Raw genomic sequence first — 23816 nt, forward strand, 5'->3', positions numbered from 1 at the left:
CTTCATGCGTCCTAGACGGAAAGGGCAGGGGAGATGAGAGAGCAGGGAGATAGGGTGCAGGCCTGTGAAGGTTTTATTCATTCAGCAAATATATACCGAGCACCTACAGGCCTGGCCCTTGCTAGATATGGGGGGCATGATTGAGAGCTGGCTGTTGGCATCTCCAAGCTGAGTGAGGTACCGGAGACCGACAGAAGTGTAAACGTGGTGTCAGTGGGGACTGCCCAGGTTGGTGGGAGGGGTTCACGGGAGGGGGAGTGAGCAGGGCTTGGGAGGCTCAGACTGAGCTTTAAACTTTTGGGAAGACCTCTTAGACAACACGGAAGATGCTCATGCTGCCATTCAGGGCCTGAGCTCCAGGTGCCCGTGGCATTGCTGTGTTCTGAGAGCGTGATCAACATGGGCTCAGCCTGGAGCGTCCAAGCACATGGCTTGCGTTCACACACGGCTCCCAGGCCTCCGTCAGCAGGGCCCGCCTGTGCTCTCCCTCCCCAGGCTGGCCGAGCATCTGCGGAGGACGCGAGCAGCCATCATGCTCCAGAAGCAGTACCGCATGCGGAGGGCCCGCCTGGCCTACCAGAGGGTCCACAGGGCCACCGTCACCATCCAGGCCTTCACTCGGGGCATGTTTGTGCGGAGAATCTACCAGCAGGTGTGTAGCCACTCCCCCCACCCCCCACCCCCAACCCCCACCCCACCAGCCCTGCCCCTGGGACTCAGGGGCTGCAGACTGGGAGTCAAAGCAGCAGCAAATGGATTGTCGCCACCACGAACATTGTGGGTGTGCTCCTAACTTTCTTCTCAGTGATTTGACACCTTTGCTCCCACTGAGTCCTTTCAAAGTCCCATAAAGTATAGTATATTAGAATCTTCCAGAGAAACGGACCGTGTGTGTGTGTGTGTGTGTGTGTGTATACAAATATGGGGACTCTCAGGAAATTGTCCACATGGTTATGATGCTGGGAAGTCCCATAATCTACCATCTATAAGCTGGAGGCCTAGGAAAGGCAGGGGTGTAAATCAGTCCACGTCTGAAGGCCTAAGAACCAGAGGAGCCAATAGTGTAAATCCCAGTCCCAGTGCAGGAGAAAATGATGTCCTAACTCAAGCAGTGAGGCAGGAGGAAAGGGGCGAATTCCCCTTCCCTCTGCCTTTTGTTCTCTTTGACCCCTTAGGGATGATGCCCTCCCACATTGCAGGGAGGACAGTCCACTCATTCAGATGCTCATCTACTGTAGAAACGCCCTCAGACACACCAGAAGCAGTGTTTAATCTGGGCACCGTGAGGCCTGGCAAGTCCACACGTGAGACTAACCATCATAGGTTGGATGGGTGCGTGTCGTCATGCTCCTTTGACAGCTGAGATGCTCGGGGACGCTGTCCCCTGCCCAAGGGCACTTGGTCAGCCAGTGGCAGAGCCTGGTGACCTGTCTTGGGCTCGCTCAGACTTGAGAGGACAATAGGAGGTATCATCGGGTCTCACCGCTTCATTTAGTGGGTTAGGACTCTGAAGCCCAGCAAGGTAAGGTCAGGGCAGCGGGACCCCGACCTCCCTGCCAGGCCATTATTCCAGCGAAGCCGAGTTACCCAGTAGCCTTGAGTCAGGACACAGCCATTCCAGCATATCACTCCGATACAGCTGAAGCCCAAAGCTAGGATGAAGGACAGATTGGAAGGAAAGGTCTAAAATATTCTTTTTTCCTAAAGAGAACATTTTTCTCTTTTATGGTCAGAGAAGGTCTGATTTTCTAATAAAACACTGAAGTGACCGTGAAAAATCAAATGTGATCAGACACCAGGGTAGCACCGAGTGATGTAAGATGGGGAAACCCAGGTCAGTGGGAGGTCGTTCTGTGAACGTTCCTGGGAGATCAGTGACATCTGTGTGATGTCCTCAGGGAAGGGGCACATGACATTTGGGGGGCACTAGGCTTGAACCCAGCTCTATCTTAGAGCTATGATACTGGGCATATTTGCTCGTTTATTCATTTATCCCACAAATACTTCTTTTGCAAGGCATTAGGGTAGACACATTGAGGATCTCGTTTTCTGAGTGGTTGGTAACTTGATAGAAAAAGGAAAGTGAATTACAAGCCATATTTGTACCTATAAGTCATTGGCTCATCATGGACTCTGACTAGAGAATCTCATGCCCCGGGCTCCCCATCACCAGGGAGGGGAGCTGAATCTGTTGAATGGGAAGATGCCAGCAGGGTTTATCTTCAGGTCCCTCCAACTTGGGAGGTTTTTATGCTGTGGTTCCCTAGCCAATAAAACAAAGTAAAACAAACTACTAAAAACAAGATTTAACAGCTACCTCTCTGCAGGTAGATAGGTTGCTGCAGAACTTAGTTAAAACTTGTTCAGGGTGCCTGGGTGGTGCAGTCGGTTAAGCGTCCAACTTCAGCCAGGTCACGATCTCGCGGTCCGTGAGTTTGAGCCCCGCGTCAGGCTCTGGGCGGATGGCTCAGAGCCTGGAGCCTGTTTCCGATTCTGTGTCTCCCTCTCTCTCTGCTCCTCCCCCGTTCATGCTCTGTCTCTCTCTGTCCCAAAAATAAATAAACGTTGAAAAAAAAAAAAAAAAAAAAAAAAACTTGTTCATGAAACAAATAGCCACCAAAACTTTGTTAGGCATGTCCTCTCTGCATCTCCTAAAACTAGGCCAGTCTTGGCTCTCCCTGTCTCCAGGCAGTGTGTGAGCGTCCCTCATTCCTGTCCTGCAGTGCAAACCCACCAGGTGCGTGCTTGTCCCTACCAGGTCCTCATGGAGCACAAGGCCACCATCCTCCAGAAGCACGTGCGGGGCTGGGTGGCACGTAGGCGCTTTCAGCGGCTGCGGGGCGCGGCCATCGTCATCCAGTGTGCCTTCCGCATGCTTAAGGCCAAGCAGGAGCTGAAGGCCCTCAAGATCGAGGCCCGCTCAGCAGAGCACCTGAAACGTCTCAACGTGGGCATGGAGAACAAGGTGGTCCAGCTGCAGCGGAAGATTGATGACCAGGTCAGCATCAGGAGCTCCCTGCCAGGGGTTGGGGGCTGTGGGAGGCACCAGGGGGGGCCTTTGAGAGAAATCCTCAGGGAACTGCTTGTGTCAGAGACCTGAGGGAGCACAGACATCCTGAGAAGATCACTCGGCAGGAACGTCTACTGACTATGGCAGACAGAATAGTGCCCCCAAAGATGTTTGCATCCTAATTCCCAGGGCCTGTGAATATGGGACCTCACACGGCAAATGGGACTTTGCAGATGTAATTAAGGGTCTTGGGATGGGGAGACAAGCCTGGATTATTTGAGCGGGCCCAGCATATTCACAAGGGTCCTCACAAGAGGGAGGCAAGAGGGTCAGATTCAGAAAGGATGTGGTGACAGAGGTTGGAGTGAGGCAGGGCCATGAGCCCAGGATGCAGGCAGCCTCCAGGAACTAGAAAAGCAGTAACATGAATTCCCCACTGGAGCCTCCAGGAGGAACACAGCCCTGCTCTGACCCCTTTTAGGCTTCTGACCTCCAGAACCATGAGGTAATAGATTTGTATTGGTAACTTTATGGTAATTTGTTACTACAGTAGTCAAAATCATGGTCTCCTGCCCTTGTAGAGGCAGCCTGGGGTAGTCATCTTAGATGATGTTGATGGGGAGGTTTCGCTGCCTGCCAGGCTCTGTCCTGGTGCTTTGTATGAACTTGTTTAACCCTCACAACAGCCCCATAAGGTGAATAGCATCATCCTCCATTCTTGACAGGTGGAGGTCACACAGGTGACCTTGGAAGGCCATGATTTGAACCCCACTGGTCTGGCTCTGGAGCCCATGTTCTTTACCACTTGGCTCTTTGGCCTCTGTTGTGTTGTGGGAAAAACACATGCGTTGGAATCCGAAAGAATCCAGTTCACATTCAACTCTGCTGCTTAGAAACCAAGTGACCTGATCCCTCCACGCCTCAGTTTTCTTATCCATAAAATGGGGCTTCTAGGGCTGGAAGAAGAGTGAGTGAACATGCACAAAGGATCTGGTATGCACTAGGGAGCCCAGGAAATGGTTACCACTATTATATTTATGCTTTTTCCTTTTTCTACCCTAACCACCTTCTCAACCAGTCCCACAAGTGACAAATCATTGGTCAGGTCTCTATGGGTGTGTGGGGTAATGTGCAGGGCACTGCAGGGAATCCGAAACAAGCCCAGGATGCTCGACACCCCCCACCAGGTCGGAAAGATGAGAAAGGCATGTGTGCACACACTCCCATACACCCACTTTTTTGGTGGCTCCAGTGGCCAATCTTCTTCATTCTCCTCTTTGGAACAACTTGGTGCTTGACAGTTTCTGGTGCTTCATTAGGCTTGGTGAGCAGAGGATGACTTTGACACACATGGATGCTGTATTGCAAGGGAACAATATTAAGGTAGTGTGGCCAACAGCATCCACTACCCTGATGATTTCCTGTGCACTCTCACGTGCCACGCCCTGTGATCAGTGTTTTATGTTCACTCTCATTTGATCCTATAGCAACTTTGTGAAGTGATTTTACAGATGAGGAAATTGTGGATCAGGGACATTAAGCACCTTGCTGAGGTCACAGAATTAGAAAGTTCTAGAACCAGCATTCCAGCCCGATCTGTCTGATCCCACAGCCATAATGAGGATGATGCTAGTTTTCTTAACCCCAAACATCACTAAACTGTTAGCCCTTCCCTATGTATTGTCCTTGCTAATATGGGTTCCCAGCGTGGAAAATAGGCTCAGTTAGTTTGCCTCATGCAGGGTAGTAAGATGACCATAGGAGCAGGCTCCTGCAGTGGCCTGGAGGGTTTCAATCACCTCCTGAGAAAGGACAGGGGAAAGGGAGGGAGAAGAACACAAAGAATGCCACAGTGTGTTTGTGCAGTGTTGAGAGAGAATCCGAGTTGGAGTCACCAGGCATTGCCCTGGAGGTCACTCCCTTGTATTGCATCTATTCTAGGCTGGGCATTTTTTAAGCTTCACAAGACCCCAATAGGTCAAGAAAATAAGCCATTTTACACTTAAACCACCTACCCCAAACAGCAGTCCAGAAGTATTGTATAGATGGTAGTAAAATGTCCCTGTTTCTCTGCTCTTGCAAAGACCAGTCTTCTCAAGAAGAAGCTGTTGTCCTGGATGTTTACGTTCCTGATGTGAGTTCAACAGGGTGTCTGTTTTGCTTGAGTACTTAGGGAGCAATACAGCAAGTTGAAGTGCAGGGTGGAGGACACTAGGTACCTGCCCCTGGTCGGCCTGCAGTGATAATGCCCAGTCGTGGATGAAGGCACATCTGCCCAGAGGGATAGGACTGGAAAGGATTGGCCATTTGAAAAACTCAAGTACAGGGACGGGCCCAGGTTTTGTTGTTGTCGCTGTTGTTGTTCTGGCCATTGATCACTGACCACAAAAGACATTTGCATAGTTAAAATTTGCCAATTAACCTTCTGAGTAAAGGGTAGTCAGAAAAGTGGCTTTGTTGGCCACCCTGCCGGGAGCCCTGTGTACTGCCCAGTCACTGCAGCCCTCGGTTTCCAGCCCCAGGGCCCTGCATTGGCGTTGCTGATTTCTGAAGTTAACTGGTGAGGTTAAAAATAAACCTGATATTTTACAACCCACGTGCTGGAACATCAAAGAGAAGCAGATTTAAAAGGCCTATTTTTAAAAGAGCTTTTTGCCTTAAGCTTCCTGCTTGGCAAACATCTGTGAGTGGTGGCAGGTGCTATCCACCCTGGGCAGGCTGCCCTACGTGCAGAGGGTGATCAGAAGAGGCAAAAGGGATGGATTAGATCCTGCTTCCTGGTACCCCTCCCTGCATTGCCCAACTATGTACCAGGCACATTCTCCTGTATTAATTTATGTAATCCTCACCAGGACCCTGTGAGATAATCTCATCCCCACTTTAAACTGAGGCACACAGGCTAAGCAGCCTGCCCAAGGTCACACACTAGTAAGTAGCATGGCTAGGATTGAAAAACTTGGCAGTCTGGCTCCAGAGAAGGTTCTGTCCCCAACCAAATTATAGGATATCTGCACATTAGGAGATTCTTTTGACTTAAGAGAATTCCTCAATCCGAGGAGGACTCTTAGCTTTATTTTGGGTTCATTCACATATAGATGGCATTGTCCTTGGACCAGTTGGTCTTCTACAGTGGGGTGTGTGACCCGGTATCAAACATGCTTGACATTCTTTCGTGAGAAGGAGGCATCAGCATAATCTTGGTACCAGGTCTTCAGAGATGCTTGTTTATTGAAGTCTCTTGGCAGATGGGGCTGGCCATTTGGAATTGTCTTTCTGTTCTTTGTGTAATGCCCAGAGACAACTCTGGTCACTGCTCTCCTGACACACGAGGTTCTTAAGCCGGAAGGAGAGGACAGGCAAAGACGTCCCAAGGTATTCTTGGGATTACGGCTGAATCTGTATGCGGAGATTGGCCTAAGATTTCTAAAGTAACCTCTAGCTCAAAAATTAACCGATGCTATGATGTGGCTAAAGTAGTGGTTGCCAACTCCAGGCTGCACTATAAGATTACCTGGTGGAGTTTTTTTGTTTTGTTTTAAAAGTATTCCCAGTGTCAAGGAGTCAGCAAAGGAGGAAATTGAAGGATAACACCAAGGGTAAGGTTAGTGCCAAAATTCATGGCTAAGGTTTCGTGCACCGAACTAAAGTGACAAGACACAAAATTGGCACCAAGTTCCCAAGCAACCAGAAAGGAGGAAATAGGATCATTTGAGAGTTTAAGAGAAAAACTGGTGCAAGAGGATTGGAGCTGTCCCTTGTACTGAAACTTTTTCCTGTGGGCTTTTGTAATCTGTGATCTCAGAAACTGCTACTTCAGAATATCTTTAAACAGTAAATACAGTAACAGTTCCTGGGGCCGTTTCTTACACTGTCCCTGATGCAGGCCTGTGCTGTGACATTTTTTAGCCAAAATGATGTAGCCTATGAACTTGGCTGTCTACAATTCTGCCTTTATTCAGATACAACATGTAGAGTGAGTAGGCCATTTGAACCTACAATTTTTCTTTTATAATGAGGGTCAAGTTTTAGCCCTTTAGGAGTACAATGCTGTATTTAAATGTTTTATCTGAGGGGCGCCTGGGTGGCGCAGTCGGTTAAGCGTCCGACTTCAGCCAGGTCACGATCTCGTGGTCCGTGACTTCGAGCCCCGCGTCAGGCTCTGGGCTGATGGCTCAGAGCCTGGAGCCTGTTTCCGATTCTGTGTCTCCCTCTCTCTCTGCCCCTCCCCCGTTCATGCTCTGTCTCTCTCTGTCCCAAAAATAAATAAAAAAAAAAAAAAGTTGAAAAAAAAATTTTTTTTAAAAAATGTTTTATCTGAAAAAATATGATAGAATCATATGGATTCAGTTAGTAGCCTTTTAAATCAGACTGGTTCAGTATATTTAGTATACACTCAGTAGATACGTTAAATTAGTTATTTTATGATTCACAAGAGCATCCAAGTACGTTTGACAAATAGCATAATTCACAGTTTTCTGGCCTCCAGTGCCTCAGTTTCCTTAACTGAAATGGGGATATGAATCAGTCTCACTACATAGGATTTTGAGAATTGGATGGAGTTAGTATATGTGAATTATGTAGTACAGTGCCTGCCCCATAGTAAGCACCCAATTGAGTGCTGGTAGCACACGTGAAACATGTTATTTTTCATGATGCAGATAGTCTTGCAATGATTTCCTCACCTCCTTCCCCAGGGGTCTGTAGACCATTAATTGGGAACTACTTGAAGCCTCTTCCATACAGTTCGGCAGGTTGTTCACTGCACAAGGATAGTTGGCTATGGGAACAAATAGGGCTGAAGACCATCCTATGCTCTGCTCATCTGACTGTGAGCCCTGGAGCATTGCTGCCCTGTGGAATCTGTGCACCCCTGCAGCTGTGTCCATGCAGAGACGCAGCTCTGTGGACCTCCTTCCTCCCTGGAGATGGTGCCCTTTCTGGTTTATACAAAAGTGCTGTAGAGGTCAGCACAGGTCTTGGGATCATGGACTAGAGGAACAGGTGAATGCCATATCCCTCAGGTGGGGTAATACTTCAAGCCTAAAAAATCTTGCCAAGCAGACCTTTGAGAGGGAAAAAAAGCTTTTGAAAGAGTAACAAATAGGAGAGTCTCAAGTTACCTTCCCAAACAAGTTCCTTGTTGGCAGTTGAGGACAGATCTGTTCCCTCCAGTAGTAGGGGCAGGGTGAGCATCCTCTCAGGATATCTGAGGAACCCAAGGAGAATAGGGGTCTGTCTGGAAATCCCCAGATTCTGGTATTAGGAAAGGGCCTTCACTGGGGCAGGACAGAGTGGGCCAGCTCTCCAGGTCCTACTGACAAAGGCAGCTCTGAGGAGCTTAGCCGCCATTGTAAGGAGGGTTTCTGGGGTCTATGGGGGAGCAAGTCCCCACCTTCCACCCATACATACCCCGTGTCAGGCTTGGCTGCACAGCCATGGGCACCTGATATGGACCTCATGGCATGAGGATAAGATGGGAAACTGCTGGGTCCTTCTGGGGTCTTCCTTTCTGAAATCATGCCTGCAGAGCACAAAATGTGCAGCTGTAGTGAGTCCCCAGCAATGATTTTTGGATGCTGCTGATGACCTAGGGAGGTGCCCAGGTGCTGCTCTTAGGAATCTCCCCACCACCTCAGGTGATCAGCCAAGAGTTCAGACTGAGCAAAGAAGACAGCTCCTGTTTATGGGGCACTTACTGTGTGTCAGGCATCAGGATATCCCTGAATCTTGATGAAACTCCAAGGAAGGGCTTACCATTGTCCCCCTTCCACATATGAGGAAACTGGGGCACAGAGAAGTCGAGTGATCTGATCAGACGTATGCAGCTGATCAGGGATAGAGCTGAGATCTGAACACAAGTCTGTCTGCCTCCATCCACTCTTAACATCCTGACTTCCCCAAGTCCCATGTCCACCTGGATGTTAGCATCCACGAAGAGTCGACCTCCTGGAGAGTCACGTTATCTTTGCACGAGGGTGCTAGGGTGTCCTCTGTGTCTGTGGCAGGTTGATGTCATCTGCAGAACATAGTTCTCCCTGAGAGTCTACAGAGGGGTGGGAGGTACCTGTGCCCCTTGCTACCACCACCGTATTTTGTGCCTTCTTCCATACTCCACACTAACTCCAGTTGGAAACCCCTAGAGCCCAGTCCTCTGCTCCACTCTTGTGATGATCTGAGCCAGCTATGCCACCTGGAGGTGACCGTTGGGCTGAACCTAACTGCCAGTCTGGAGTGGAGAAGAGTGGACATGGCTAACCCACCACACACTCCCTCCCTGAGTCCACTCCCCTTGTGCAGAGACCTTTCAGCCTCCAGGCAGAGGACTCAGACCAGGGCAGGGGTGGGTACAGACAGGATTGAGTTTTCTAAATGGATGACACCTAACTGGATTTCTCATGATTACTTCAAGCAGCGCTGGCTGCCAGACCAGACATAAGGGCATTTCCTATTGTAACCGGAGGATTTCCCTGGACTGTAGGAAAGTCTCTTTCTGTGACATGAAAACAGGACATGTTCTAGTTGGACGCCAACAGCAGGTCCCAGGCTTGAGGTCCCACAGCACGAATGGCATCGTGCACTGGGCCCGATGGACATTCTTCGGCTTTCCGTGAAGCTTAGTTTCTGATGTGAATTAGTAATTGATTCCTGATGCCCCAGTGTATTGGTATTTTAACCAACAGCTCTGGTCTACTTGGAGCTCCCACAGAGAATAGCAATGAAGAATAATCAGTGGCTGTTGGTTGGTTGGAGAGCCTTACTTCACTTTCCCCACAGACCCCTTTCAGCAGGTGCTCTCACGTCCTGCAGCACCAGTTTTTGCCTATGTTGACACGAGCAGTTGACATTGGCCCTAGGTCCCCCGTGTTTCCTCTGTGTGAGCCCTTCTGTAGTGCCCTTGCAAACCTGTACCAGGCACCTGGGGGGATGTTTCTCACTTTCCTGTTGTTCACTTGGGTGCCCAGTCTGCAGGGGCACAGCATGGATGAATCTGCCAGGGCATCAGTCTGTGGAGTCAGAGTCTTACAGGGTGAGGTGACAGGTGGTGAGAGGGACCCCGGGGCCCTGTAAAGGGCCTCCTTGGAGGAGGGGATACTGAAGGGGTCCTTTGTCTCTGAGCTGGCGATTAGGTTGCAACTCTTTGTGCCAGCAAGTCCAAGGGCAGGAGGGCCCTGTGTAAAAGAGCAAGAAAACCTGAAAAGCAAAGGCTGCAGATCCAGGAAGCCAGCTACGTTGTTCCCACAACTTAAAATTGGCTGCAAGGTCTGTCCAGCTAAACGTAGAAGGCTAACTGCTGTCAGCCAGCTTCCAGCTCTGCCCTCGCTCAGAAATACTTCTTGAATGTCAGCGTTGGTGTTTTTTCTGTTCCTGTATTTCTCCTGGGTTCACAATAGGGTTCTGTCAGGGGGGATGCTGGGAAAGCACTCAAGTATGCAGTGATTGTGAGATTTAATTCCACCTTGGAAGTTCCTTTTTTTTTTTTTTTAACTGCCGTCATGTTTTTTTCCTGCCCCAACAACCTTACTCTCCACCTCTCCCTCTCTGCTGGCTTTCTCACAGAACAAAGAGTTCAAGACTCTGTCGGAGCAGTTGTCGGCGGTCACCTCCACACACACCATGGAGGTAGAGAAGTTGAAGAAGGAGCTGGCCCGCTACCAGCAGAGCCAAGGTGAGGACGGCAGCCTGAGGCTGCAGGAGGAGGTGGAGAGCCTGCGGGCGGAGCTGCAGAGGGCCCACTCGGAGCGCAAGATCCTGGAGGACGCCCACACCAAGGAGAAGGATGAGCTGAGAAAGGTACGTCGAGGCCAGAGAGAGCCGCTTGGCGGTGGCCTGGCCTCCAAAGCACCCCTTCCGAGACCATTTCTTCTTCCAGCTGTAAAATTGACACAGACTTTACTGGGGCTTCTGCCCACAAACTGACCATCCCTCTGCATTTGGACGTGAAGTGTGCCTGCTTTGGGGTTAACACACATGAGCACGTGCCATTCACCGAACAAGTGTTATGTTTCACCATTGGCTGAACACAATGGCATCCCCTGAAAGGAATACACATGTGTGCCTCGGGGCGTATTTCTTACAGTCTAGAAATAGCCACCACATCGTCTCTGTGGCCTGAGCCCTTGTTAGCAAGAGGCGTGGTACAGAGGTAGTGGCCTTTCTTCTTGACATTGCAGGGATTGGGGCAACCTTTAGACATCCCTACTTGTAGCAATCATATTTGGGGGACTTTGCCTTAAGTGTCAGTGCCGATGGTTTCAGCCTGACTTGTCCATTCTGGTTGGTGTGCTCTGTTTCTCTCTACCGCATAAAATAGAACTTCTTGGGATTGGCCCCCTCTCCCCCATCTCAAAGTCCGGATACGAAGATTCCCTTCTCCTCTCCCATGTTAGCTGTTCAAACCAGGAATGTGCCAAGTGCCCATTGGAGAGTCCTCCATGGATGCAGGGCACAGCCATTTGCTCCTGCATCTCCGCAGTGACCCACAGACCACAGGGCAAATAGCGCCTCGCCCCATCATTTAGTGCCTCCATCACTGGAAGGTCACAGTGGGGTGAGAAGCTAAGGATGAGGGAGGGATTCAATGTTCCTAATTTTGGAATAATAACTTTAAGTGTTTAAACATTGAAACGGGCTAAATGCTGCCTCAGAAAAGGTCCTGGGGTAGATATTGCAATGGCCAGATTCTCATCCCTGTACTGCCATTGCCAAGCCCACATGGGAAAACTTACTGGCCTTGGTTCTCTCATATGTTTGTCTGTTTTTAAACAGTATAGATCATCTCTCAGGTTTCTAGTGAATGTGGCAACTGGCCAACTCCATGAGATACTATTTGGTGGCTTCTAGAAGGAAAAGTCCCCCAGCCCTGCTCCATAGTGCTTCCCTCTTCCTCTGCCCATTACCTTCTCCTGGCCTGAGAGTCCCCCAGACACCACTAGGGAACATGCAGGCTGCTGTTAGAGATGACGGAGTACAAAGCCACTTGGGCCAGCTCATGCTGAACTTGCCTACATCATTTCCCCGTCCCAGGCAGAATTGCCACACCACCAGCCACTGCTTTCCCTGATCCTGCGGATTTCCCAGGTGTCGGAGATGGGGCCCACACGGGGACTGGGTGATGAATGAAGTGAGACCTGGGGCTTCCTGGTCGCATGTGGCTAGCCCAACACAGAAAAGTAGGCGCTTCTGTCCCCAGTATGCCACCCAGATAAACCTGTCAGCTCACCCACCAGGAGGCCTGAGGTGGACTTCATTCTTTGAGATAAAGCATGGGGTGCTAGGAAGCTCCTGTTCGAATGTAGCTGTAAGCCTGTCACCTACAAACCGTGGGATTCCACCCTTGAGGTCTATTAACTGTGGGAATGGAGGGACAGTAACCCTTCTATGTGAATAAAAAAACAAGACCGTGGAATCCAAAGGCAGAGAAGAAGCCAGGATTAGGACTGGAAACCCTTGAGATTGACCCTAGGAGGGAAAGAAAAGCAGGTTCCCTGCATGTGCATACCCGTCGGATGAGACACGTGGGAAGTATATGTACTCCGCAGATCCACAAAGCTAGCTGTCTCCTGTCTCTGCCTCCACAGAGAGCACTTGACTTCTCAGCTCCCCAGCCACCTTCTCTGCTTCCCCTTGGGCACTTTGATTTGAGGACTTGGTGCTTTAAAGATGTCCAAGTCTCTATCCAAGGGAGTCTGAAGGCTTACATATGAAACTCTTCCTGGGCAGGGCAAAACAGAGAAGAGCCTCCTTCCTTTGCTCCTTAAAATAGTTTCCTAGGAGTGTGTTGAGCTAGGTTTTAAACACAATGAGAGCTTGGAACTGGCAAGAAGACCAGTCTCAAGGCCACTACAAGAAGGGGAAGAATAAGCACAGGGGCAGGACAAGAAAAGCACCTTCTCCGACTCCAAATGTAAGCAAATCCCAAACTAGCAACAGGAGAAGAAACTGGCATGAGATGATTCATTAGGTGCAGCATCCACCTGTCTCCAGGAAGAGAGTGGAAGCAAAATGGCCTCCTCCTCTCGGGTCTGGAAAAGCTTTTTTATTCTGGTGGCTGTGAGGTGGGTGAGTAGTAGAGCTAAGCTTCCCCCCGCCTCCCGCCCTCCATCTTTTGTCCCTGGCCAGGGTTTAATATTTATCAAAGGCACCGTGTCCAATCTTAACAAATGCTGAATAATCAGACAATTGGTTTCCTCTCGGGCTCGTCTAGAGGCTGCTCTGCCTTGAGCGAGATTGATGAGACGGGCAGAGCACAGTGAGGAACAGACTGCTCGTAGGTGTTAATTAATGGGTTTGATATGTCTGTCAGCAAATGCTTTATTGGAACTGGTATCCTGGAAAACTTTGGGCTCCCCACTGCTGACGATACCCATTGTCTGGCCACGTGGCTGAGCTGCCCTTGGGTGGGGGGGGGGGGGGAGTTGGGTCTCCCTGGGGGCAGGAATTCCCCACTGTGGCTGCAGACCCCCAGCCACATGTTAGTGGGCACCCTCTCTGCTGAAGGCCTCCATTGTTGTGGCCTTCCCCCCAGAAACAGTCGCACCCAGGCCTTTGGCCTCCGCTCCTTTTAGCCCGTGTGATGGGTTCTTTTTTAAAGCTATCAGTTACCCCATGCTGGCTGTCGTGTGCTGCTATGCCGTCTTGTACAGTTGAGCTGTTTTGTGTCTGTGGGGAAAGAGACGTGGTGCCCAGGGCTGCCCTTGACACAGAGTTATGGCTCATTGTCCAGAATCTGCTCCAAAGGCCTGGCTCGGGGCAGCGTTGCGGGTGGGTGAAGAAGAGTGGCCCCCAGCCAGCTTCCTAGCTCTGAGCAAAGGTCCTTGACACATGTGAGGGCTGAAGAGCAGCCCCCGGGCTGAGCGTCCAACAGTTAGGGCCATGTGTTGTGTTGTGTCCTCTGTCACCGATCTGCCAGCCTCTGCTTGCTTACCTTGGGTAGTTCCAGTATAAACGTTTGGGGTTTTTCCAAATAGAAGTGGAGAAGTATCGTGGGGATAGTGGGTTCCTTGCAATGGGGTGTTTCCAGTCTTTCCCCAGAGATGCAGAGTAGACTTCTCTGGCCAACTAAGACATCGAGTTGTGCTCCCAGAGCTCCAGGGTTTGTGGTTTGGAAGGAGGCTGATGGTTACCGGAACCAGTATTCTGTGCCAACTGTGTGGAAGGATATCAGCTCATTGACAAAATCATGGAAATCCAGGTCCTTCATCCATTCACCAGATAGTTATGGGCTGCCTCTATTTGTTAGGTGCTGTTCTACGCACTGGGGCAAAAGGAAACTATTTTTTAAAGTCCTCTTGTTCTTATGGAGCTCACATGTTTGGGATTATGAGAGAATGTACAGACAGGAATCGAATACAAATGATCCATCGTGTGCCATAAAGAAAAATAAAGCAGAGTGAAAGGGGATAAAGAGGGACCTCTGGGGACAGGGAGAAGCATGGCTTTGCTTATGGAAGCCAGAGTCTCTCTGTCTCTGAAAACACACCTTAGTGAGGGGCGGGTGAGCCATGAGCATTTCTAGGAGACACAACAGTGGGCAGATGATGAGCCTTTTCTGATAGACATTGTCCAATCAGTTGGTCCTATGGTTTTCTACTAGAAACCTTGCACTTGGCTCTTTTTTTTAGTATAAATACCCAACTTGATAAACAAAACAGAACGAAAAGCTCAGAGCTACATTTGTATCCCTAAAGATGAACTAGTAAAGGCAGTTCTTGAGCATGAATCTGGGGTATTTGTTTCATTTAACTTACCAGGGGCTAAATTAGCCTGATAGTGCTAGGTTTTACCCCCAATGTTGGTTCTGATGATCTTTCCCAAATAACCTTTTAGAAGAAACGCTCCAAGTAATGTGGCGTGCAAGAGCTAAAAGATGCTCGCTCCACCCCTTGCCCCTCCCAAGAGAAAATGGAGCTGCTGAATGTGTGAGTCCTGAACCCTAGTGAAGATGTTAGCGTGCTAAAGGGAACACAGCTGCCTGGTTCTGTGTTCTGTGTCTCTCACTGTAGGCTGCATTCCTGACCGTTCACAAAAGGGAGACCATTTAGCTGCAGGAGTTTGTCACCTACTGTGCCTGCCAACAGACATCCCATGTGCTAGCTGGCTGGGAAGACTGAGGGGTGGCCAGTACCTGGGGAAATGTGATAGGGAAGCCTTCTCTGTCCTCCCAGGGTATGGAGCCGATTGTGGGACCTGCCCCTCCTGCTGTTCACGGAAGAGCAGGAACGTGGGCCCACCTCCAGGGCTGTTCAGGCAAGGAAGAGAACAAAGCTCCCCAGGGTCACTTTGATGTAGGGCTCAGAATGACAAAGCTGAGTTCCTCAGAGGCCTGCCTTCATGAATCAAAGCCTCAGGGGGAGACAGAGGGAAGAAATGAGGCTCAAGCACATTAGAAGACTTCAAGCTAGGTACATGCTGTTGACCATGGCTTTCTCAAACTAGTCTTGCCTGAGATTCTAGATCATAAGTGGTTGCAATAAACTTAGACTACATTGCTAGGAATGGAGGTCTCTGGTCCAACCTAGTGGTAATGGCACGCACACTCTACTGGCCAGGCGCCGTGTTGCATCTCAGAAGGGTGTTGACTGTAGGAAGCGCAGAGCAAAGTAATGACCGTGAGTGATCTCAGATGCCTTCTCAGGTGACCACATGCTCCGTGAGCCATCTGCATATTCAGAGGGTGGTTAAGGGGAACACACATTGACTTAGATAAGGGAATTCAGAAGTTACAGCCTTGGGCCTTGTTCCTGGCTGAGGGAGAATGGAGTGTCGCCCTCCAGATGTGGCACCAGGTCGAGCTTCACTTGAGGCCCCACCAAGGCTTTCTTTTGTAGAGGCACACGACTTGTGGTTTCTTCCGTTGGCTGTTTTCAGCTTGTGCATCAAGGAACATGAGAGCTATTTTTACTATTTGCCAAGGTACTCATTGGGCGAACCATCTTCAATAATAGAAAATGAGAAGCACTTGAGTACTTTTTCCCCACACTGTTTCTCTTGAATCATTTGATTAAGTAACTCTTGTGTTCTAGATGTTTTAGTCAACCACAAACCCATTCATTAAAAAAAAAAAAATTGAACCCTTTTTTTGTTTGTTTAACTGAGAAAAGCACAGGCCTCTTAATGGGATGTGTGGGGTCCTCCCTCCTTCAGTCGCATTGGGCCGGGCTCTGATGACACGACAGCCTGGCGGTGGTCCAGGGGCCCAGGCTGCGCAGGTGGGTGAGGAAGCAGAGCAGTTTCTCTGGGTCTCTGGAGGGACCGACAGGCCCTGGAAGAGCTGAGCATGGGGCACAGCCCACATGTGCAGGATAGGAGGCCTTCCTGGAGGAATGAATCATGGTCCTAACCAGATGAGAAGTCCTCAGTAAAAGGCTAGGGAAGAGTGTGGCAGAGGGAACAGGGAAACGCTCAGGTGGAAACCAGAGGTGGGGAGAAGCTGGGCTCCACTCGGCCCGTTTTAGGGAGGTGTGTGGAGGAGTTGAGCTTATCCTGAGGTCAAAGGGTGTGAACCCATTCTCCAGTTCTCACTTCTGCTACCTGCCCGGCCTTGTTTCTCAGCCAGCGCCCCCTGTCCAAACCACACATGACCACGACAGAGCTGTTCCGCCCCCAGACCGAGGCTTCCACACCTCCACACCTGCTCATCTTCCCACCCAGAGTGCCCTCGGCTGCCCGTGAAATCCCGCATGTCTCATTGAGAGGACCCACTTCTCCTGGGAAACCTTCTAGGGCCTCCATCTGTTCCTTGTTACCTCCTTTCTAAATCACCTCAGGGGTGCCTGGGTGACTCCGTTGGTTGAGCAGCTGACTTTGGCTCAGGTCATGATCTTGTGGTCTCTGAGTTCGAGCCTCAGGTCGGGTTCTGTGCTGACAGCCTGGAGCCTGTTTCGGATTCTGTGTCTCCCTGTCTCTCTGCCCCTCCCCCACTCATGCTCTGTCTGTCTCTCTCTCTCTCTCTCAAAAATAAACATTAGAAAAATTTAATCCCCTCATAGCTGTGGTTCTCAACAAGAGGCCCACAGGAGTATTTTACAATGTCTGGAGACATCTTGGTAGTCACAATTAGGGGGTAGAGTTACCAACATCTAGCAGGTAGAAGCCAGGATGCTGCTCAATGTCTGATAGGACAGCACCCCCACTCCCGCCAACAATGACAAATTATCTAGCCTAACATGTCAACAGTGCTGAGGCTTAGAAACCCTGCTTTCCAGAGCTCAGCTATGAACCTTACTGGTTTTCTGCTACACACACGTCCGCCTCTCCCGTTGGGCTGGATGCTGAGGGCGGCCACCTCTAGTGTTCCTTATTTTTGCCTCTCTGGCTCCTGGCACAGAGAATTCTGTCAGGAACTGTCTGATGGGTGACTGACAGCTTTGCCCTGTATCATCCCTGGGGATAGAGCTAGGCTTGGTGAGCAGCAGCCTGTGATGACCAAAGGGCACCACTCAGTGTTTTTTCTTCCATCTCTCACCCTCGCCACCAAAGCAGATTTCGGTCTTTGCAGACACACCACATCAACTGTGTTAATTGTAATAGGCAATAACTTGTTGAGAAAGAAGAGTTTGTTATAATTAGTTATATGTATATCTTTAAAAAAATTTTTTTAATGTTTTTGAGAGAGAGAAACACAGAGTGCAAGCAGGGGAGGGGGAGGGAAAGAGAGGGAGACACAGAGCCCGACGTGGGGCTTGAACTCCTAAAGGGTGAGATCATGACCTGAGCCAAAGTCGGACACTTAACCAACTGAGCCACCCATATACGTGTATCCTTTTCCCAGCCTTTTCTTGTTTGATATCCTGAGGGGAGACAGAACATGCCCCTTTGCCTGACTCTCTATGGAAGGGTTTATAATCTGCCTGGTGGGTGAGGGCTCTGCTCAGTACCCAGAGTGGTGTCAGAATGATGCATACTGGTCAGAGCCTCATTCCCACAACTCTGAGCAGTACATTCACAGTTGAACTTGAGGTAGAAACCAAGTTTGTCTGAATTGAGAGAATGAAAAGCAGCAATGTCCCGTGGCAGAGAAGGCAAACAGTTTCCTAGAAGGTAGTTTCGAGCCTCATTTTGCAGGACATTGAAGATTCTTTGAAATCAAAAGATATTGGATTGTTTCAACAGACTGTTGACAAAGTACTTGGAGCTTTTGGTAAGCTTCCAAAGGTATTGTGTATGTGCAGTTCTCTGTTTGGAGCCAGAGAGGGCAAGCCACCTGCAAATCCATTAGCTCCCTAGAGTAGCAGAGGCATCTGTGACAGTCGCTGCCTTCCGAGCCCCTAGGGAGGACAGGGCCAGGTGACCTTGCTCTAGGGCTCCAGCCTTGTAGAAATTCTTTCCTGACCCTTTCCATGCGATGCTGAGGGTGGAAGGAGCCATACTCATCTCTCAGCACCTTAAGCTGAACTTTAATGCTAGGGGGAAGGCAAGGGAGCACTTACTCATAACCAACTGAAATTCAGACGTCAGGAAGGTTCTACCCTTGAACCAGTCTGATGGGTCCATCAGGGATTTGTCTCCTAGGTAGCGGTCCTGGTAGGTTACCATCTAATCTCAGCTGCCATGCACATGTTATCGTTGTTGTACCATGGATGTCTTTCTACACAGGCTGGGAGGAGTCTTCCCCAGCCCAACCCCCACCCCCCTGCAGTAGATCATGAAATGTACCAAAGATGGCTGGAAGTGAGGACTTGAACCAGGGAGCAAGCTCATTCATTGTGTCACCCACTACAGTCTTGCAGGTGTCTCTGGAGGAGCTTATCACTCGGCCCAAATCCGGGAGCCTGTTTCATACTCATATTTTTATCTTGTACCACATCTAGCACAGGGTACTGTGCTTAGTAGATTGGTTAATTTGTGGAATGATTTTTTAGTAGCTTTATTGAATATAATTCATATACCATAGCTTACTCATTTAAAGTATACAATTGTTTTTTTTTTTAATAGCAACTATTGCATAGTCTAATTTTGGAATATTTTTATCACCCCCCAAAAAACACTGTATCCATTAATAGTCACACCCCATTCCCCCCTTATTCCCTGTCCCAGCCTTAGGCAACTAATCTACTTTCTGTCTCCGTCGATCTACCCCTTCTGGACATTTCATATAAATGGAATCCTACCATATGCAACTTTTGGACTGGCCTTTTTCATTTAGCATAATGTTTTCAAGATTTATCCGTATTGGAGCATTAATCAGTACTTTATTGCTTTTTATTGCTAAATAGTATTTCATCATATGGATATACCATATTCATCAGTTCATTGATGGACATTTGAATTGGTTCCACTTTTTAGCCCTTTTGAATAATTCTACAACCATCTGTGTACAAGTTCTTGTGTGGACATAAGTTTTCATTTCTCTTAGAAACCTAGGAATGGAATTGCTGGTCAAACAAGGGTTAAAATGCAACTTTCAAGGAATTTCCAAAGCTGCTGCATTGGTTTACATTCCCATCAGCAGTATATGAGAATTATGATTTCTCTGCATCCTCACCAAACACTTGTAATTGTCTTTTTTTTTTTTTTTTAACCATCCTAGTATATGTGAGGTGATAAATCATTATGGTTTGGCTTGCATTTCCCTAATGACCTTGAACATCTTGTGTGCTTATTGGCCACTTGGAGGTGTCTACTCAATTTTTTTCCCATTTTTTGATTGGATTTCTTTTTATTTGTTGAGTTATAAATACTCTATTCAGGGTCCAAGTTCCATATCATATAAATGATTTACAGATATTTATTGTCATACTGTGTGTTCCCTTTTCCTTTTGATAGTATCCTTCTAAGCAGAAAAGTTTTTAGTTTGGATGAAGTCCAATTTAAATATTTTTTTCTTTGGCTACTTGTGCTTTCGGTGTTATATTTAAGAAGCCATTGACTAATCCAAATTCAGAGATTTTGCTCCTTTGTTCTTTTCCAAGAGTTTTATAGTTTTATGTCTTACATTTAGGTCTTCGATACACTTTATTTTTTGTGTATAGTGTGAGGTAGGAGTCCAATTTTACTTTGTGGAAATACAGTTGTCCGGGCCATTTGTTGAAAAGACTGTTCTTTCCTCAATGAATTACAACATGAGGGTTTATTTCTGGATTCTCCATTCTATTCTGTTGATCTATGGTCTACCCTGATGCTAGTGTCTCACTATCTTGATTACCATAATCGTGTTTGAAGTAGTAAGTGTTAAAATTGAGAAGTGTGATCCTTCCAAATAATCTTTCAAGATTATTTTGGCTATTCTGGATCCCTAGATATTCCGTGTAAATTTCAGGGTCAGCTTGCCAATTTCTGCAACAAAGCCATCTGGGATCTTGATAATGATTTTGTTGAGTCTATAAATCAATTGGAGGAGGGTTATATCTTAACAACATTAAGTCTTCTGATCCACTAACTTAGGATGTCTTTCCACTTTAGATCTTCTTTAATTTCCTTCAACAATCTTTTGTAGCTTTCAGAGTATAAATTTCTACTGCTTTTGTTAAATGTATTCCAGAGTATTTTCTTCTTTCTGAAGCCTTTGTAAATGGAATTGGTTTCTTAATTTTGCTTCTCAGATTGTTTACTGCAGTGTATAGAAATACAATCAAGTTTTGTGTATTGATCTTGTACTCTACGACCTGAACTCATTTATTCTAATACCTTTTAAGTATATTGCCTGGGATTTTCTACATAAAAGATCATGTCTTATGCAGATAAAGATCATTCTACTTCTTCCTTTCCAATCTTGATGATTTTTATTTCTTTTGTATTTGCCCTGGCTAGAATCTCCAGTACACTGGTGAATAGTTTTGGCAAGAGCAGGCATCCTTGTCTTTGTCCTGACTGTGGACACAAAAGGTATTCAGTCTTCTGCCATAAAGTCTGATGTTGTGGGTTTTTGTAGATACCCTTTATCAGGTTGAGGAAAGTCCCTCCTATTCCTAGTTTAAGTGTTTTTATCACGAACATTTGGTAACCTTTTTGTTAAGGATTTTTGCATTCATATCCTCAAGAGGTAATAGTCTGTGGTTTTCTTGTGATGTCTCTAGTTTTGGTGTTAGGATATTACTGGTCTTGTAAAGGGAACTGAGAAGTGTTCCCTCCTTTTCTGTTTTATGAAATAACCTGTGCAGAATAGGTATTAATTTTTCTTTCAGTTGTTGCTAAGTGATGGAATGATTTTAAAGTATATGCTTCAGCTTGGCGCCTGGGGAAGGTAATGTTGTAGAACCAGCCACATACATTCATCAACAGCTCCATGTCATTCCTGCTGCTTGAACTCCACATACATCATCTCCTTTAATTCTGAGACCAGGCCTGTGGGGTGGGTGTTTGTTTTCCAGAGGGGGACCTGGGCTTTACAGAGCCAGAGATCTGTGGCTGTGGAGCTCCTTGTCTTTGCCTCAGGCCAGATTTGCTGTACTTTGATTGTGATGTGATCGCAGGAGTTTTTTCTGTGCTGACTTGCCAGTGGTTCAGGGAGCCTCCAAGGAAGTGGGACTCAAGTCTGGATGCCTGAATCGAGGGCCCCTGGGCACGTGTTCCTCCTCCTCTTCCTGTCCAGTTTCCACAGTGCTCACTCACTTGCTTACCTTTGTCAGGAAGACAGGGATGCGACATTGGTGAGGAAAATTACTCAGTGGCCTTCTGCCAGATGAGTCTCCAGGGGTTCCAGAGAGAAACATGCAGAGGTGGATCCATTGTGCTCCAGCTCCCATGTTACGACAGACCCCTTTCCTATACTCTTCTAGAACAACTAATGATTTCTGATTGTCTTAGAATATGTATGAATTGTTACATTTTTAAATCTATACAAATATTTGCTCCAATACTAAATAGCCAAAACTTCCTTTTTTAAAAAGCTTGCCATACAGGGGCACCTGGGTGGCTCAGTCAGTTGAGCATCCAACTTCAGCTCAGGTCACGATCTCACAGTTCGTGGGTTCGAGCCCCACGTTGGGCTCTATGCTTGACAGCTCAGAGCCTGGAGCCTGCTTTGGATTCTGTATCTCCCTCTCTCTCTGCCCCTCCCCCACTTGGAGTCTGTCTCTCTCTCAAAAAATAAACATGAAAAAGAATTTTGTTAAATTTTTATGTTTTTATTTTATTTTTGAGAGAGATACAGAGTGTGAGCAGGGAAGCGGCAGAGAGAGAGAGGGAGATACAGAATCCAAAGCAGGCTCCAGGCTCTGAGCTGTCGGCACAAAGCCCGATGCAGTGCTCGATCTCATGAGCTGTGAGATAATGAGCCAAAGTCAGACACTTAACAGACTGAGCCACCCAGGCACTCCTTAAAAAAAAATTTTTTAAAGCTTGCCATACGCTGTTTGTATTCTTCCTCTGAACAGAGCAGGATTTTTCTTTAATTAGTCTTTTCTTTTTGTGCCATTTTCAGTAGCATTCACTTCATGTTTTCTTTGTGGTGGGGGCGGTGGGTATCATCAGAAGCTAAACACTAGAGTTCTCTTTCCTTCCACAACACCTGACCTGTGCTGCTCCACTGAGACCGGCAAAGGCAAGTAGGATGAAGACCAGAGATAATTCTTCATTGTGAGCCTTGGGCTCTCCTGCCACTCAGATTCGAGAGCTCAGAATTTACCAAGACAAGCAACCAAACACGAAGTGAAAGCCTATTATCATTGTCCATTCCTGCACACGGCCTGTGAGCATGTGCAGACTTCTCATGAGACTTCTGTGGGCGCTGGAAGACCGTACAGAGTGGTGAGCTCATCTGTCGTCTTTTAATGGGACTTTTCTTTCAGTGCAACAAATTTTCCCTCAAAATGAAAGCAGTCTTGACTGACTTGATTCTCGTAAAAAGAGGATGCAGACCTAACCAGCTGAACTTCAAACCCCACAAAAGGAGCCTCTCCTTTCCCCAGCCTCAAAGGGCAAACATTTTCCCCTCTTGCTCTCCCTTTCAGCGCGTTGTAGACCTGGAGGAAGAAAATGCTCTCTTAAAAGATGAGAAGGAACAGCTTAACAACCAAATCCTGTGCCAAGCGAAAGGTAAGTACCAAAGCACTTGATTTTTCATTTTGGAGTTTAACTACTTTTCCATACTGATTTCTGCCCCCAAAGCCTCCTAGCAAGAACACGGTCAAGATGGTGCAGGGAGAAAGGGCTTTAATAAATGAAAAAGAAGCAGGGGGGTGGGGGGGAGGCACCTTTAAGACTCTGCTGTGACTCCTGGTTTTGAGTTTAATGCACATAATGGACAATGTAGTGGACAGGATTTGGAGTTCAGGGGACTTGTACTCGAAGAATAATTACCGTATGCTACTGCCTGGCCTTGAGCAACTCCCTTAATGACTGTAGTCCTCAGTTTCTTCATCTGCCAAATGGGCATAAAAGTATAGCTCTCCGAAGCATAAAGCGTTTAGCATGGTGCTTGATACCTAATGAGCACCTAGGAGCTGTCATTATTGCTGATTTTAAATTTAGCTTTAGTGTCCATAGGACCTGTTGTGGTTTCTTCTGCCCAGTGGGTCGTCTGCTAATGTTTGCTGAAGAGAAGGTCCCGGGTCAGATCCCACCGACCCCTGTGCCGCCATCAACCCCCATGGGCTGCCTGACCAAGGAGAGGCAGCGGGTGTCCACAGATCCCAGTCCTTGCCCAGCTCAGTGGGTTCCTTAAGCAAATCACTCACCTTTTCCTCTTAGGTCTGTCTCCCGTGCCACAAGAGGATTGAACCATCTAAGGACGTGATTTCACCCAGCATGAAATCTCATTGAAAACTTAAACTTCATTTCCCTATAAATATTGCTTCTTTCTGCTGATATGAATAATAAGTTTTGGGGGGGGGGGGGGGGGGAGCCCATCCATGTGATCTGTCTACCT

At 47.9% G+C, this 23816-nt stretch overlaps 1 protein-coding gene across 3 annotated transcripts in view; it reads left to right on the top strand.

The window, feature by feature from the left end:
• Positions 1 to 23816, top strand: part of MYO5B (myosin VB) — a 341784-nt gene that overhangs the window by 275867 nt on the left and 42101 nt on the right. For all 3 annotated transcript variants that reach the window (XM_040478861.1, XM_040478859.1, XM_040478860.1), the window contains exons 20-23: positions 496 to 652; positions 2759 to 2998; positions 10568 to 10801; positions 22900 to 22984. In XM_040478861.1, coding sequence (XP_040334795.1) covers positions 496 to 652; positions 2759 to 2998; positions 10568 to 10801; positions 22900 to 22984 — 716 coding nt within the window. The remainder of the gene's footprint in view (positions 1 to 495; positions 653 to 2758; positions 2999 to 10567; positions 10802 to 22899; positions 22985 to 23816) is intronic.

Source organism: Herpailurus yagouaroundi, unplaced genomic scaffold (assembly GCF_014898765.1).
Source record: "Herpailurus yagouaroundi ecotype Mexico unplaced genomic scaffold, PumYag 142, whole genome shotgun sequence".
In the NCBI taxonomy this organism is placed as follows: Eukaryota; Metazoa; Chordata; class Mammalia; order Carnivora; family Felidae; genus Herpailurus; species Herpailurus yagouaroundi.